We start from the raw sequence: 17,981 nt of genomic DNA, 5'->3' as shown, positions 1-17,981 counted from the left end.
TGAAAAACTAGTCACCAGTAAGAGGCTGAAGAAAAATAGCTGTTTGAACTCAGTTCAGTGTAGTGAGTGGACTAAATATTGCTGGTTTTGAGCATGTAAGGGTATAAATGGATTGGAAAATGAAGTCACCAAAACAGACAAACCAAAAATATTAGGCTAGCTACAAAGTCTGTAGCATGAAACATATTGAAAATGTTGATTGCACAGAGTCATAATTTGAGATGGTTTTATACTGTACTTAACCCGGTTTTCTATAGAATCTCCATTAGTAGGGGTAGCATAAATAAAGTCAGAGTTAATAGGAGAACAAATAAGTCCCTGATCTCACTGCTAAACTGTAGAAAAAAATTACAAGAGACAAGCCATTTTATTCTGAAGCGGCTTTTATCTTCTCTTTCATAAAAAGAAAACCAATATGGGTAAGTTGCTGCACTGAACCATGGAAAACACAGTAATCGTTTCAGTGAAAATCAGTTGTTGGCACAGCTGCTGCTCACCCTCATAAAAGGCCCTACACAACTTGAAAGTCCCTCCAAGAGCAACTCTACTGATGAAGGAGCCCTTCATGTACGTATTTTAAATCAGATTAGATTAGGAGTCTGCAGGAAGTCTTCTAAACCTGCTTGTGAGTGAATATACTCCTTAATACTGCCTTCTACTATGTAAAACCCCCGGAGACAGGGCAGGACACTGTAGGAATATGTTTGATATATAGTTGGATTAAATAACAACCTAATATATCAAACATATCACACAGAGTCTTGCAGGAAAAGGCATCCAGGTTTGATTCATCTTGGGGAAAAAAAAAAAAAAGGACTAACTGCTGAGAGCTAACAGCAGGCAACTCTTACTGACTACTAAAGACACCTGAGTTTGAAGGCTGTATAGAAGCATGAAGAGCACACCAGCAGAACAGGGCAGGTACAGCAATGCTCTCTGCTGTTGTACCTCATCTACTGCACCTTTTCCCTTAAGTGTTCTTTATCCAGTATTAGTGAAGCAGGTAGGTTTTTAGTGGACAAACTGTTTGTCCTCTTAAAAAACCTACTAATTTAGGGGGGTTGTTATTTTACTGCCAGTGGCATATTTGTCTAACAGGAGGAATGTGTGGCTGCACTGTAAGACACCTGACCCTTCAGAAATGGAAAACAATAAAAAAAAAAAAGAGTCCACATGCAGGAAAAGCATTATTGTATATAAAGGCAATAAGACAGTCAAAACTTGCTTAATAAACAAAGATCTTACAGCTTCACAGATTGTTCCCCACCTGGAACACTGCAATAAGAATACTTAACAGGTTTTGGGTTATCGGGAGGAGTAACAACACTTATGGAGGAGAATCCTCAAAGTGCTTACAAGAGAGAAGCTCAGAAGACAGACAGATACCAACAGGGCATCCACGGGGCACTGGACTAGCAGACTAAGCATTTTAGAAGTGTAATCACCAGCAGCCAAACAAACAATTTAAAGCAAACAGAATATGCATCATACAATAAAACATAGGCAGCAGTCAGCAGGTCTGTGTCTTATTAGAGACTGTTCTCTGGGGTGATTCCCAGTAGTGGAAAATGAAGACATTTCATGCTATTGGTCTCTAAGACATCAAGGAGGTATGATAGGTGCAAAAATATGAAGAGAAAACAAGGAAAAGAACTAAAATTCCAAAAGTATATTAAAAATTAAGATAGTGGAACAAAGGAGCAAACCCTGACCTTCAATTGATTGTTTTCTTTAGATAAAACAGACAAGGTGGAACACACAAAGATTGAAATCTCAAGCCTAGACCAAATGATTCCCATTCCCTACCCTAGCAGCAGAAGCTTACCCAAAAATAGAGATTTGACCACCAATTAATAATGATGAAGATGATGGATTTCCTGCAGGCAGATTATTCTAAAATTACCAACTGAGGACTTCTCTGCAAGTTCACCCAATGATGACTTCTGTTAACCAAAGCTGGATATAGGTCTAGCTACACCGGCGGTCTGTTCATTGTAAGACAGCTACTGACCCTGCATTTCATAGACTAAGCATAAGAAAAACCAGTTGTATCAACCCTCTTACCCAGTCTGGGCATTCTACAGCACTATGTGTGTTGTCCAAGATGAGTGTCAGACACAGAACCTGTTCTAAGCAAGAAACTCTACTCTGGGAGGATACGAGCTACGAGTCTCCAAAAGGAAAAGTGGTATTTCAGCCACTCTTGATTTCCTGGTACCTTTGATGAGTGTTACAATCCACACTGTGAAAGGGATTAAACGTCTAAAAAAGGATGTTTAAATCCCAAATTAAACGAACAGTTGGATATGAATTTTAGTTTCTGAAAATGACAAATAAACAGACCAATAAATCAGACAGACTGGATACTCAGATTAACATGTTAAACGAGGAGCAGGTGTGAGATCTATACTCGCTAGGAAATTACAATGACCCTGGAGTGGCTTAGATGTTGGAAGGAAACTGCTCCACGGTTACCAAGCAACACACATATGCTATTGTGCAGTGACTGCAGAGAAGAGGTGACGGAGGATTCATCCTCTCCTCGGACTCGGCCTGTGTCCTCTGCTCTGTAGAATCTCATTATAAAGGACCATTTTTCTTTATAAACAAAATGGATGTACTTGTTAAAAAATGCAGGACAAAGAGCATTTTTTTTTTTACAAGCTAATTTATTCCCATTGCTAAGCGGGAGATGGGGGTGGGTGGGAAGACCTCAAAGAGTGAAGCTACCAAGAGCTATTTCATCAGATGCTCCTGAATGACAAAATACCACCCTGCACTGAAAACAACCATCCAACACTCAGTGTTCTTAAGGCCCTGCTTTTTAGAAAGATTTCTCACTAGCTTTACTTAGAAAACAGTTCTGCACCTACAAAGCAGCACAAACAGGGGAATAGATAGATTGTCCTTTCCTGAAAATTACATAGCTGAAGCACGATTTTCATTTTTAAGAGATGCAATTCCACGCAACATGATAATTTCTTCAAAAACCTGCCTGCTATTCCACACTAGGCAACAAACAGCAATTCTCTGTGATCCAGTTTTGTGAGCTATGCATACAACCACCAGTCACAACAGTTTCATATATTTCATGCAGTTTCACATGTGAAAATATTTGGCTTAATTCTATATAATATAGTTGGAGACATGTTTGAAATACCTAGCAACATGCAACACAACTTGCTTTCATAATGAACCGTAATTGATTTTCCTGCAGGAAAATTAAATAGAAATGGTCATACCACATCTCTGATTTGAAACTGAAGCAGCTACTCTTTTAGCATGGCATAAAATTTCATGGTTTTAATCTCAGAAAATTCGGAAGGTCTTTTGCATTCTGCTGAATCCCTTCTGTGTTGCTGCTTCTTTCTCCTGCTACACTACATACATTGATGAGAACAAAAGGTCTTCAAAGGAAAGTGAGAAAGGAAAGGAAACTTCTTCAAGTGAGAATGACTTTCAAATCAGTAAAATGTGTTTGGAAACAGAAAAGTAAACAATCAACAGTAATGATACAGTAACACTTAAAAGCATTTCTAATAAATAGCTTTTCTTCCTTTGCCTTCTCATGGCTGGTGCTTGACCCACTCCCTGAAAAGCATCTTTTTACCCTCCTCCTTCACGGCTAAGTCCCACCCAGTGCAGTGTTTAGTGGCACTGAGACTGACGCAAGGTTTAGTTTTTTATACCATTATCGTGGACAGTAACACAGCACATGCCAGTATATAGGCTACAGGCAGCTTCTGCTTTATTAGCTTCAAAGAAACAACGGGGACGGACACTCACCTTTGGCTTGGCTCTTGGTTTCAGCTGCTCCAACTTCTTTGCTGCAGCCTCAATTGATGCTGCAGCCCCCAGTAGCTCTGTCTCTGCAATGACTGTTGGGTCTTCTGGATCCACCCACTCCGTCCCTGAAATTAATGGAGATGGAGACAATAACTTCAGTGCCACTGCGAGCTGCCATTCAAACAGGGTGATTTACAAGTACACTTCAAGTGGCAAATAAGGAATGTGCATCGTAGAAGGCTGGTTTTGTACCATAATGGCATTAAAACACCGTACTCATGCCACTGACAGCAAAATGTAAGTTAAGAGCGAAAAAAAAGTCTTTAGCAGGATTATTCTGTTAGGAAAGTAACTTAATTAAGAACTTAATTAAGCCAAGTAGCTTCAAAAAGGGATACTGTCCATCCTGGGAACAAAACTAACAGTTTATCAGAGCTCTTACTAAGATGCTTTCTAACTTCACTGAGTTGTAAGGTAAATAGAGAAGTCGGACAGGATGGTAGAGGACATGTTATAGACAACAGACAGTCACCACAGTACGCTCTTCAGAGTCTCTTTTTCTGGCAGTGGTTAGAGGAGAAGCCAGTATTGACCACAGAAAGCATGCTTTTGTGTTTCTAACAGGAACATGAAGGATGCCAAAGCAGTTAAGCAGTTTCTGTAACATATCCAAAGGTTAATGTGTTTTGGGTTTGGGTTTTACTTTGGTTTTTTTTTTTTTTAAAGTTTTTAGCATTTCTCTTGGCTCAAAGAAATTTTCTGTGTCCACAAAATGAATAGCTGGCTGGATGAGGAGGTCTCAGAGCATTATTATCTTCAATTTCATAGCGTTATTCTCTGGACAGGATTCAGAAAATATACATGTTCTAGATTGAGAGAAGCAATTAAATAGCCAAAAGGACAATCAGAGGGAGAGACAAAAGGAAACCAGAAAGAAAACTTTAAATTTCATAACTACTAAGGGGAAGGAGAGGAAGCAGTGTCACACGTGGAAACAACAGAAAAGGATGGAAAGCAGCGTACACCAAGGAAAGGCAGACTAAACTAGAAAGGAAAAAAAAACAAAGGGAAAAAAAAAATCCCTTAAGGCCATCTTAAACTTACTGAAACTTGACCAGAAACTCTGGGTGAGCCTAATATTAAAATACCAACTGAAACATTAATCATTATTATGAGAAAATGACTGGGTAGAAAGATACTGGCACTCTGCATAAGGAACTGCATAATCCACATCTCATTCATCAAACAAAGGAAATAACTTAGAATGCTTATGGATCAACACTGCACCAGCTAAAAATGTTTTCCTGTAGCATTCTATTACCTGTGAGATTAGAATGCTCATAGGCCTTTCTGATGGCTTTGTAGATGAAAGTGCCCAGTAAATCTGTAAGTAGATACGCTTCAGCAGTAGTGGTCTAACATTTAATGACAGCACCATTAATATGCATTCATCTCATTTAAAATGTAGAAATTTAGAACTGTCATCTCAAGAGTTTGTACGTACCACTGGATGAAAATTTTACCAAGGAAGTCAGTATCTGAGAAAAATACCCTTCATCTGTTACACAAACAGTGAACTTCTGCTAGGCAGAGGAACTCATTGCTTATTTGACTGCTGAACTTTTATTTGTCTACAAGTTGTTCAGTTCTAAGAGTTCAGGAAATCATCCAGACCACAATTTTCTGAAGCCTCATTGTTTCATTAACATGCTTTGTCAGGGCAGGACCCAGACTGAGAACTGTAAGCACTATATACTTAACACTGACATCATTGCTGGAAGCTGGGTATTAATTCAGTAAGATGGTGGTATCCGCTTTTATCTGAAGTTAGAAAGCAGCTATCACTGCTAAGCAAAGGACTTATGTTAACTGAAGAAACAGGAGTGTAAGGAAAGGAATCAAGTAATTATAATTCAGCTACCGGCTCAATAGGAGTGACACTGCACTTAGTTTTCTGCTGTGGCTCCTGAGTGCTGATACCACTTTTGAAGACCTCATTATTTACAGATTACCTACCACACACAAAGCAGGAGAGGTCAAATAGACACATTTACCAACACTACGAACAAGTGAAAACCAGCAGAATGAAGGAAAAAAAAGATTGAAAAGAAGGAAAGTAGATGGTGCCAAAACACCTGAAATATACTAAAAGGGTTTTTGTTAGGTTTTGGTTTTGCTTTAAGCTACAAAAATGACATGGAATAAATAGCACACCATGGAGTTAGCCAAGCTGCCCAACGCACCCTTCATTGCTTCTGCTGATTGGATGAGCTCCGTAACAGCACCAGCAACCCGCTTGGATAAAGAGGCCAGCTGATGCTTTAGTTCTGGGGTTGGTTTTTGAAGGATCTAGAGAAAAAAGATAAAATGTAATAATGAATATTAGTAAGGATTCCAGAAAACACTAGAACATTCCAACATTAGTTTCTACAGCAATCAGCTGAATGAAAGCATGAGTCCATTAATTACCATATTTTAAGCAGAAAAAAGATTAAGTTCTAGAATTCTTCTATACTCAAAACCTAGTTCTGAGAGTGACAGTGTATCTGAGAAAATAAGGAGCTTGAGTTTCCCAAGTCACGTGTAGGTGAATGTGACTTATATAAAGGACAAGGGTCAAGAGGATGGGGCCAGAGTCTTTTCAGAGGTGCCCAGCAAGAGGACATAGGACAATGGGCACAACCCAGAGCATAGGAAGTTCCACTTGAACACGAGGAGAAACTTATTTACTGTGAGGGTGCCAGAACACTGGAACAGGCTGTCCAGGGAGGGTGTGAAGTCTCCTTCTCTGGAGAGATTCAAACCCCACAATTCACCTTCCCTGGAGATGTTTAAGGCATGGCTGGACAAGGTGCCAAGGGGCATGGGTTAGTGTTTGATAGGAATGGTTGGACTCGATGATCCGGTGGGTCTCTTCCAACCTGGTTATTCTATGATTCTAACTCTGCCACACAAGGAATTCTACCTCTCTGGAACCACCACACCAATGACTGCATGGATTAATCTCCTGCTACCTGAGGATGATCTTCAGTCAACTAGTTTCTATACTAAACAGAAGTACGTGAATCCTCAATAGCTAAACAACATACAATGCTACCAAAACATAACAGCAAGGCCAAGGCTGATACACTGCATAGTTCGTCAGTACAGCAGCAACTGAGCACCGAGCACCTCAATGGTTACCTTTCCATACAGGCGAAAACGTCCAAACCCAGGCAAACGTGGTCAGGACTATAGCAAAGATATTTTCTGCTCCAGTGGCTGTGATGTTAGTGCCACCCATGACAGTGATGCCAATCTTGAAACTGAAGAAATGGATGCAAATTCTAAAACTAGGAAGTTTACAAACTGCATTCTTTTAAAGCCAATTTAGAACTCACAGCAGATCCTCATCCCCTGCAGAGTCATATACAGGCATGACATGACAACAACAACATAAGCTTCAGACTTCCCCTCAACTCAGCATGCACCAATACTGACCAAGATGGAGCATATGAATACGTAGGAGGGCAGGTCAGTCTTTAACCTTACTAAGAATACAATCTGTAAGTTGTTTTATATAAATTTGTGCATGCTCAGCAGCTTTAACTAGTGTTTTACTGTTCCCTACCCCCACCTGGGTGATCAGAGAATATTCTTTGAGCAATCAAGCCAGTTTTGTGCCATTTGTCCAACGCAACCTCTTATTTTCCTGGAAGCAGGACTGCAAAAGGCATGTGCTTGCATAAAGATCACACAGCCTCTTTGGTCTGGGAGACAGGAGCACGCCTAGTATTTCTAATGGTTATAGAGGACTTAAAAAAATACTGAAGCGTCTTATTTCTTTGTCAGGGACCATTTTTAGGTCAGGATCTGTACTGCCTCCAGATCCAATCCAGAATTCAGTCTCACTGAAGTACTTCCAGTCTTCCTTCTGCCTCACAGTTTAAACTGAAGCAATGACTTTACTTCAGCTTGCTTTTCCTGAATAACAAAATAGTGGATAATCTTGTGACAAGCTGAAATAAATGTCACTAACAGCGATTATAAAAAGAGGTAAGAGAGATTATTCTCCTTGAAAAGGATCTAGTAGGTGTAAGCAGACTCTTCCTTACCAGGAGAACATGTTCCAGGAGTTCCAAGTATCCCAGCGTACATTCTGTTCCAAAGCGCAGTGCTCTCTCTCGAACATCTTCACTCACATCTGGGTGATACGATGCTTGCTGAGGGGGCAAACCGATATTAACGCCTTAAAACTGCTCCCACCAGAGAAGGGCAACACAGAGAAGACAGGGAAGAGAAGGGAAGACATACTTCCAAACTGCAAATAACATTTGAGCTTGAGCACCAGCTGTTTCAGTTGTAACGGTGTAAGCAAACTGCACCCAAAGAGCAGCAGAACTCCAGTTCCCAGATAGGCATTAGAAACACTTTTCCTTCTATCAGCACATTCTCCTGTCTGGATGTGCACCTGCAGTTTTTCTTAGTGTCTTTCTTAAGGTACTGTCGGCAGAGGTACTACTTCTTTCTGCCAGTTGAGAGAAAATAGAGGACCCCCTTTCATTCTTCTAATGAAAATGGATCACTTGGAAAACATCTCAGGGCTGGAATGGGCTCTTGAGTTGCATATATACTATTCTACACTGCACAGGTTATACTATTATGGCTTTTCTTTCCTACAAATACCAATAAAAATCAAAATTCAAAGTGTAATTTTGCCATCTACAGATGGCTGTTTGCATCTTCCAAGTCAGAAGTATGCTAAACCCTCCTGTAACTGGTGTGCAGCCGACCATTGAGGATTGGAAGCAGCAGTAGCTATCTAGTTTAGAGACTGAAACACTGGGCTGGCCCCAGAAGGCTTTGGGCCATTCAGAGGTCAACCACCAGCCCACTGTGTGGGTTGAACGTGGGGCTCTCGCTTTTCCTTCTCCATTCTGCAAGATAAAGATAGTAATTTGTTCCTTACAGAAAGCCTTGCAAACAGAAGATCAGAACTATTAAGGAAGTGCCAGGATATCATTATTTCACATAAGAGAGATAAAATCCAACCCAATCAACAAACGCACCCACCCACTGACAAAAAGCACTAGCTGCTCTTTGTTAACTGGTAATTCAGCATAAGAAGTGGCTTATTAACAGCTTTATCTTGACACAGGGATTTGACACAGCAATAAGCAGGCTGGAACCATGTGTTTAAATGCAAACAAGCAGCAGCAGAGTCAGATCTTTGACTTCTTAAAGATTTCTTCCAATTATAATGTCTGACATGGGCCTCACTAATCCAGCCATTTTATCTTTATTAAAAAGTGAAAAATGCATCCTCTTAAAACCTTTTGTTTTTTAAAATAAATGTCTAGAGAACTCTTTAATTGAATTGAAATCCTAGTTGTTTACAAGCAGAGCTTCCTAAAAACCTTATAAATCAGCATCTCCTCTCTGAGACCACCTCCTTCCACCCCTACAAACTCATATTTTCCATTAGATTGGGGGATTATCTCACTGCTCACTTAAACTTTGAACCCTTCCTGCAATCCTAAATGTCCCGAGCCAGCCTGGAGCTGGTCTGTGGGCTCCCTCTGCCGGGAAGTTAAATATCAGCAGAGCACCCGGGTCCCCTCAGCCACCTTCAAATAATCGGAAAGGAAAGGAGAACAGAGGAGACAGGGTAAGATTTTGTCCACCTTCAGCATACTTCAAACAAGTTCAAAAAAATACAAACCAGCTTATTTTTAATTTTCAAACAGGGCAGAAGGATCCCCCATGTTCACGTGAATACGTTGTAAACACCCTAACATGCCTCTTGTGCACTTGAATATTATTGTTACACATGCAATTAGAGCAAATACCTGCAGAAGAGAACTACGAACTTCCTTTTATGCTTTGTATACATAACCAAGACTGATATCAGAATATTTTGGGAGCTTTTCTATGGTTCGAGGAGTCTTCAGACAAACCATATACTTCACAGCAGACTGGAGAGATGACAGTCATTTTAAGATGACAATTTTGTAATTCATGCTTTTGATAGACCTCCAACAGCAATCACTGAGGATAGTGATATTATGCACAAGCTTCTTACTACATAGTCATTATTTTATTCAAAAAGGAAATAAAGGCAGAAATTGTTATTATCTTAGGGCCTGCTGTAACCTTCAGTAAATGCAATTAGAGCGTTTCCACTGACTTTAATGAGAGTTGCTTGGTTCATTACATCCTGCAGTAATCAACCACACTATCTTTTGAAATGGTGTCTACTTATAAGCATAGAAATAGTAACGAGCACTGTAAACTTACAGAGCAGAACAAGCACAGCATATATATAACTGCTAAGAAGTCAAATCCCTTATCCTACTTGCCTTAGGCAGCTGGCAATGAAACAGAACTTAAATTTAAATTCCTGACACCAGGGAAGTGTGAGCTCTGTTCTAGACAACTCTAACATAGATCACACCCACCCACTTTTGTCTTAGCACAAAAGACATGAAAATCTGATTATTTGCCAGTGCTCGGTGTCCAGCACAGCTTAATCACACTGGGAACCCCTCCTGTATTTGTCAGCACCACAAAACCCAAGTTGCACTGCATTGCTAAGACTGCTGGTTCCTACTCCTGAAATTCTAGGGTTGTGGTTTATCATGGAAATGCCATGTAGGGTAATCCATTTGTATAAATGATGTCATAAGATTTCTCAGTCTCTGTGCAAAATTTGTAGAAACAGGATTTTCTAAATAAAGTCTGACACAAACTATTTCTTGAAAAGCTTTGTTAAATGACAGCTATTTCGTCATACATTGTAGATAGTGCATAAAATTAGCATACCTGGACACTTTTCTACCTGTTTGCTCAATAAGCACTCTTGATTTTAGGAAAACTGGACAACATAAAACTAGATCTTAAGCCCTTGCCTTTACTGGTCCAAATTACACTACAGCAAGACTGCTAATAGCTTTTACTGTTCGTTACTAACCTAGATTACTGGAATCTAATTCACAGAGGAGTCAATTGTCTGAGAAGGACTCCTTGTCATGGTATTATTACAGAGAAGTAAAATGATTGCCAGCCATCTTCATTCTGTAATTGCTTTCTTTGGGCAGGTAATTCCCTGGGAGATCTCGAATGCTTATCCAGCATCCCAGACCTCCAGTGTTCAGTTTGTAGGAAGCTCTATCCCATCAGCTGTCAGCAATGCATGAATTGTGAAACCATTATTTTAACTGGGAGAAAATGTAAACATAAGATGAATGTTCATAATTAAATGTTCAAAATGACCTATCGGGCTGTAGAATGTGCATGAGAGAGAGTTTGTAACATTTCTGGAAGCAGGATTCCGCTGCTGAGAATTTACTGCCGGTTTAAAGAGATCAAACCAAAAACGTACCTGCATTAGCCACTCCCAGGTGACAAAGGACATTTAGTGTGCCTCAGTGTCTGAATTCATGCCTGAATTGCTGCACAGCTAGGAACTGCTCTTAGCCTCCCTTCGAAGTTTCAGTTAACTGGATTGTGCCTAAGAAATATCAGGCTATGTGCACAGTTGTTAAATTTTCACATGCAAATTAGAGCTGCTTTGTTTTGTTGACCTTCTGAGTTTATGGAGAGGACAAATAAAAATATGAAGTATGTAAGTTTGTTACAAACTGTCAGACACTAACAGCCCTGTCAGAAGACTATGTTAAAATAAAGTTTTGTATAAATCGAGATCTAAGTAATACTTGAACTCGTGCTTTTGTATGACCATCATTTTAAAAGCAAAATTAACCCTTCCACCTTCGCAGTATTAGGCTAAAAATTAACCTGGGACTGATGTACGTGGTCAGGACTTGACCAAGTACTGAAAATCAGACACGTCACGGAGGGCACCGTTACTTTACTCTCATCTTCCATGCATGTAAAGGCAAAAGTAAATAAATGTAATTCACAGGCACTTCTGTGTTACTACTGAAGATCAAAAAGAACGAGGTTATTATAATCCCCTTTTTTAATTTATGCCTAGACCTTTTTTATCATCAGAACAAAGCCAAGTGACTTAAGAGCCATTTATATGCAGACTTTCCCTCAGTTTTGCCGGTCAGTTTTTGGAAGTTGTCTGGCTCAAGCAAGAGCAGAAAACAGGGTACCAAAAAAGGCAAAACACATTTTTGAAAGGCACAGAAGAAAATGAGGAAACGAATAGGTTTGGTTAGGGGGGAAAGGACTACAAAAAATAGACGTGAGTGATTCTTTTCACCATTCTGCTCACGATTCCTAGAAATACTGAAATAATATTTCTGACCATAGGATTACTTATATATTCTACTATGTGCACAGATTGTGTTCCAATTTAAAGACTGAAAAGTAAGGTATTTCAGGTCAAATAAAACTTCTCATGTTCACAAAAAAAGAAAATAAACAGTATTAGTGCTGCTCCTTTTTTGCCCATAAAAAAAAATCCTTTCTGAGAGAGACATTCCATTAAAATGATCATAACCATTAACTTTCTCATCTGAAAAGCAGAGCGTTAACACAAAGAAAACTGAACTAAACTATAACATTCAAGGTATTTAGAAAGACCAAAACAAAGCCAAGGAAGTGAATCTTTACCTTACAAGCTGTTAGCATGTCAGCTACTGCTTTGCGGCTCAGATTTGCTGTAGCAATCACATCCTCCTGCCTGCATGAGTTCCCAGCTGCAACAGCTTTTGCAGTTGCCATGGTGATTCCTTTCGTCATCCGGATTGATTCTTCAGGTGATGATGTCTTTTCTGGAACGTCGCTTGACTGAAAAACCTAAAAGTGAAAGCAGGAGGAAAGCCTGATACCATTCAAGTCAAAGCAGAACAACTGTGAAAGAGTGACAGGAACTGGAAGCAGCCTTCGAACACCAGGAAATTAGAAATGTATTTGGAATTTAATATCATTCTTGCCTGTCATGAGCCGCTCCTGATAAGCCTGCTCACCTACAGACAGCAACAATAAGCTGAGGAAAGCATACAAAAAAGGTTAACCCATTTATCATCTGCCTTTTAACTACCTGGATGACAGTCTGATACAGACAGCTGTTCAAAGTCTTAGAGGATCAGAAGAATTACTATTCTTTTAATAATAATATTTTCTTCATCTTGCCTGTGGCTCAGCCTGGTCTACGCACACGAGGACATCCTTCCCCTGAAAAGACTGGGCCCTACCCAGCCCTTGCTGATAGCACAGTGCAGGACAGGCTGAGAATATCACTAAAATACTTAAATGCCTCTTAAAAAAGTGGAGGTGGATCATTGTCTCTTATGCTATACTTAATCTCCCTTAGAAACCTACAGATATAATTTTGCAGGGTGAATCACGTGAAAATAATTGAAATTATCTGACAGGGCACACTACTCATGAATACTGGAATACACGAACTGTGGTAGATGTAGGTAATAAGAGCTGGGTAACCTTACTTTCATTTCATATCTCCTTTTCCTAAGCTTTAGTCTATATTTGTCTGACACTCTTTTACTGTGCAGGGGCAACTCAGAGCACACAACTCGTCAGGAGGGGCTTCTTGAGTACACACAGCGCAACCCCAGAGCGTCAGTGCTTGCAGAACACAAGATTCTGGACAAAAATGAGCCAATCCATGCTCCTTGTTTATCAGTTTTTCACTTTGTCTCTCCATAAATGGAAGTGATGTTAAAAAATCAAATCTAGTTGAACATGTGTATCACTGGTGGTATAATTTCATAATAAAGGAAAAATAGAAACAAGATTAAACTGCAGGTGCAACACAGCTATGATGCTGGGGAGACACTATCAAAGCCAGGATCAACCAAAATGAATGGCACTCGACTTAGAAAAGAATCTCTGCAGGGAAAGCCTAATGTCTAAGGCACAAAGAAGCGATTAATTCCAGACTTTTACATGACGGTAACATCTCCAATCTCAAAGTGGGGACTGGTAATGTCTAACAGCAGACAGGCAGAAGTGGCACTGCAATTGTGCTTCAAGAGATGATCTGCAACAGGTCAAGAGAACCAAACCTCACCCAACACACTGTAAGGCAGTAAAGCTTTGCTTAAGGAGGAGTGCCAGGGCAGGCTGGTTCATGTGCAAGAGCATAGCCTGCTTTGTTCTGTACCGTGAGCTCCTGCTTGATGTACTCGATTGTAGCCTCGAGAGCTCTTGTCCCTCGAGTGGCTTCATCTTCTACAGCTTTAACAGTCTTCAAAAGCGATGTGACATTTGTTACCATCACCTGCAGAAGAGAGAGGTGAAGACAAAAATAGGTGATTCCTTCTTCCTCCCATTTTTCAGAGACAGCAGAGGATGAAGCAAGGCAAATAAAGCTACATAGCATTATTACTTCTAATAGGGCCTATGGGGCTTCAGGAATTGTAATTGTTATGAGGCTGAAAACCAGGTCTCCTGTGGACCAGGTTCTGAAAGCTCCCCGTGGGTTGCAGAAACGTAGCACAAGTCACTGCAGGGCAAAACCATCTGAAGGGTGAGTGCTCTGGCAAAAATTTTACACAAAACAGAAAATTCACATTTCCAAGGTAGGTCTCCTACAGAGACTGATTATGCTTGTGTCTTTTCTTTCCATACATCCCACACTGCAAGCTGAAACAGATGCGAATCAAGGTATAGTACTCCTTTTCAAAGTGTACCCAGTACATTCTCTGCAACCAGATAAAACCCCGGGTAAGCAAGCAGCCGAACAGCAGCCTCGAGGCCAAACACAGGTATCAGTGTTACTGTTCCCATTAGAAACTGCTGAAATCCAAGTTTTGCATGTATATCGAGTGAGATTGCACAGATACTTTCAAATATAATGTAGGAATAAGTTTTTACCTTGGCAGCACCTTTCAGCTGGTACATAGACGGATCATCTGCTGGTTTGCTGGCAGCTCCCTTGGTAGCACTGATGAGATCAGAAAGGGCCTTTGCAACGTCCTTGATGGCATTGATCAGGACGACCTATGGGAATGGAAACAGCTATAAGCCTCAGGCGAGAAACAGCAGCCTGGATGAGGATGTGCTTTTTAGAACACAAAGAAAGGCCTGTCTAGTTCCACTCTTATCAAATGAAAATTGTCTCCGGTCTCTTTAAGCGTATCAGAAAAATTTTAAAACATCTCACCTGTGTTTCAGGGTCATCGGATCCCAAACTAGCTGCTCCCAATTTTACCACCTCAGCAAGCTGAGTAATAGTGTTGGCTGATGACTGAGCTGCTTGGGCCAGCTTGTCCTGACTTGAGGCAGCACCGGAAACCAACAATTTCGTATCTTCAACTAAAGCTTTTGCTGTTTTCAGGATGTTTTCCCTGTAGCCAAAAAAAAAAAAAAAAAGTTTTTCAATGTAATAGAGACTAACAGCTACATAAAACAGCTGATGTAAGTCATCATGCCAGTGTCCACTCATGATAACATACCAAAAGCCAGGCTGCAAGTAAAACAAAAAGAAAACCAAAAAACCCCAAACCCCAGGAAAATTATTAAAAGAGTAGCTTTGGATTTTGGGCTAGATGCAAGGCAGTGTATTAAAATGACCCCATCTTGAGAAGAAATTGTATAAGGCAGCAGCAGAAGACAGCACTGCATTTTAACACTGAAAGAAATTCTGGCCATGCTCTGAGGAAAGTAACAGCTGCCAAACCTCCATTGCAGCCAGTAAATTATAAAGAAATTAAAATAATTATTTGCGAGGAAGGCAGTAGCAAGAACGGCAAGAGGAATAGAGAATGTAACCTAGGCAGGATTCCTGCCCCTCATCCATGTTTCGATACATCAAGACAAAAAATCCAAAGCAACATCGGGGCAAAAGAAGAAACCATTTTGAATACGCCCTTCACAAGTGACTCAAGTCCACTGAGAACCAGAACCATATTCATTTAAAATGTCAGCCTGGAAATCAATGACACCTGCATGAAATCCCCAGACTTTCAGCCTGCACAACGGTAGCAACTTATACACCATCGTGTCTTTCCTCTTTCTTGAACAACTGGCAAGGTGGGAAATAAATGCTGGCAATGCAACTGTTAAAGAGGCCAACCAGGCTGCAAAGCAGTAGGCCAGTGTCTTGGCTGTGAAGCCCTGGGTTTTACAGCAAAGGAAGTAACATGGGCTGCAGTTCTTTCCTCACAGAACCAACCAAAGTGAATTTTGCTCTATCAATACCCCAATTTTCTTATTTCCCTTCTCACTCCACTGCTTCAACCAATTTAACTTTGAGGAACCCAAAAAGCTAACCGTTTATCTGTGCATGCCAGTTGCTGCTGCCAGTTCCACTGTTCCCCTGCACGCACGCCCTTCCGTCTTTTTCATTTACACTGACCTGTGATCCGCAAATGATTCATTGTTCTCTGCATTAAGGGTTCCTGCAGTAGCAAACATGATCGTGGTGTCTAGATCCGCAATTATCCCAGACACTGCACTCGCTGCAGTAATACAGGCTTGTGTGCCTTTATTTCCTGCCTGGAGGGCAGATAAAACTAAGGAGACCTGGAAACAACATAAAGCAACAAGGTGGTCATCAAAAGAAAGCATCATTACGGCACCTTGAGTTACGCGAGCTCTTTAATGTGCTCATTCCACAGTGTCATTTGGCAACCTTTAATAAATCTCTCCTTCCTCTTTCCTGTACTTGCTCCCTTTGTGCACCAGTCACTGTGATGACTAGAGATTGCCTCAAATCAAAGGGGATTTTAGCTGGGAGGTCCACTTTTCAGACAGAATGAAATGATCTGTTGGTCACAGGATGAAGCACATCAGTTAAAACCTCTTTGCAATACAGTCAGAGGCAACATAATGAACTGCCAGAAGAAACTACAGAGCCAAAAGCTGCTGTTTTTTCCCAAACGTGCAAATAAACACGTGGTCTTAGTATTTCCAAGGGAGTGTCTTGGGGATTAGTTTTGGACCAGTCTCCCACTAGTATGAGGCTGAACTTTTATTAAGAGACATGAGCAAGGGCTAGTCGTTGGCTAATCCAGCACATGGACTGTACCGAATACTTGAAAGAAAATAAAAACTTCCTGGAATTCAGCCAGTATTGCACTATAATGGGAGTTAGGAAAAAAAAATCCTGAACCCAAACAATTTGACTGGTTTCCTCTCTGGGGAAGCTTGGTAGATGAATACTGTGGGGCAACACAGAGGATGTCTTACCTTTTCTGTGACAGCACGAGCACATTCTATCAACTCCCTTTTGGTGTAGCTGTCTGTAGGGCAAATCTGGAGAGCTCCAGCTTTCTGCACAAGAAAGATGCAGCCATGGCCGAGTTCTTGCACCCGAGTCTTGATCTGGAATCCTATCTAGATGGTAAAGGAGGTAAAGGGAAAAAGGAAGCAGGAACAGTTAATAAAAGTCATGCTAGTACATTGTATCAACACAAATGGAAATATGGTCACTCTGGTAAATCTTTATTATTGATATTCCACTCATTACTATAATCTCTGCAGAGATCAGAAAAAAATACCATCTACTCATACAGCAGAACCCTACAGAAGGCCTCCTGATGAAACAGGAGCTGTAGTGAACCGGACTCTGGGAAAGAGAAGGCATAAGGCATGTACCCAAGTCAGGTGCATGTAATTCAAGCACATGTAACTTCACCACATTTGAATAACACTACCTCATCTCTCATCAGCGTGAGCTGTATTCAAGGTGTGTCCAACAGGTAAAAAGTATATATTTACTCTACACTGCTGAAACTGGGTCAAAAAGTATATGGCTCTGTTTTTGAATCTTGCACAAAGTCTCAGCACTCCACAACTGAGCATGTACATGCACTGAAATGTGGGAAACCCTGCCCTCACTGCTTCCGATTTACTAATAATCCTACAGCATAAGCTGCGTGGTCCAGCCTAGAAACACGTGAAAGCTTTAGTACCTGCATGTACTTAGACATAGAGGTGGGTATTGGGATGAATAAGTAAGGACTCACAGCCATTAGTATCACAAATGGAATCATTTCAACCTGAGACAGAAAGTAACATGCAGAAATGGTAATTCAATTTAACAATACCAAGCCAAATGCAAACCACTGCTTTTCACACAGCTATTGAGCATGAAATCCTCAAGTAGTCTGTCAGCGGTGGAATGTAATGACAAAGTCAGAAACATTTTGAAGGTCTTTTATCTAGATAATCTGATACATCTGGTGATGGTGAGATACCTTCTTACCTCACCTCAAAAGTTTGCCTATGCTCCGTAACCAGAGGCACGCAACGAGAAGAGAGAGGTGAAAGGCTTTCTG

At 40.6% G+C, this 17,981-nt stretch overlaps 1 protein-coding gene across 2 annotated transcripts in view; it reads right to left on the bottom strand.

Annotated features, from left to right (window-relative positions):
- TLN2 (talin 2) overlaps window positions 1-17,981 on the bottom strand; it is a 94,198-nt gene that overhangs the window by 10,718 nt on the left and 65,499 nt on the right. For both annotated transcript variants that reach the window (XR_011338314.1, XM_069867073.1), the window contains exons 44-52: window positions 16,891-17,037; window positions 16,058-16,224; window positions 14,864-15,047; window positions 14,575-14,700; window positions 13,862-13,978; window positions 12,349-12,534; window positions 7,881-7,988; window positions 6,030-6,135; window positions 3,787-3,911 (exon numbers count right to left, since the gene is read on the bottom strand). Coding sequence is in view for 1 of the 2 variants with exons in the window: in XM_069867073.1 (XP_069723174.1) it covers window positions 3,787-3,911; window positions 6,030-6,135; window positions 7,881-7,988; window positions 12,349-12,534; window positions 13,862-13,978; window positions 14,575-14,700; window positions 14,864-15,047; window positions 16,058-16,224; window positions 16,891-17,037 (1,266 nt within the window). In the remaining variant the exon portion in view is untranslated. The remainder of the gene's footprint in view (window positions 1-3,786; window positions 3,912-6,029; window positions 6,136-7,880; window positions 7,989-12,348; window positions 12,535-13,861; window positions 13,979-14,574; window positions 14,701-14,863; window positions 15,048-16,057; window positions 16,225-16,890; window positions 17,038-17,981) is intronic.

Source organism: Phaenicophaeus curvirostris, chromosome 12, assembly GCF_032191515.1.
Source record: "Phaenicophaeus curvirostris isolate KB17595 chromosome 12, BPBGC_Pcur_1.0, whole genome shotgun sequence".
NCBI classification, from domain to species: domain Eukaryota; kingdom Metazoa; phylum Chordata; class Aves; order Cuculiformes; family Cuculidae; genus Phaenicophaeus; species Phaenicophaeus curvirostris.
This window is presented reverse-complemented; position numbering and strand designations above follow the sequence as displayed.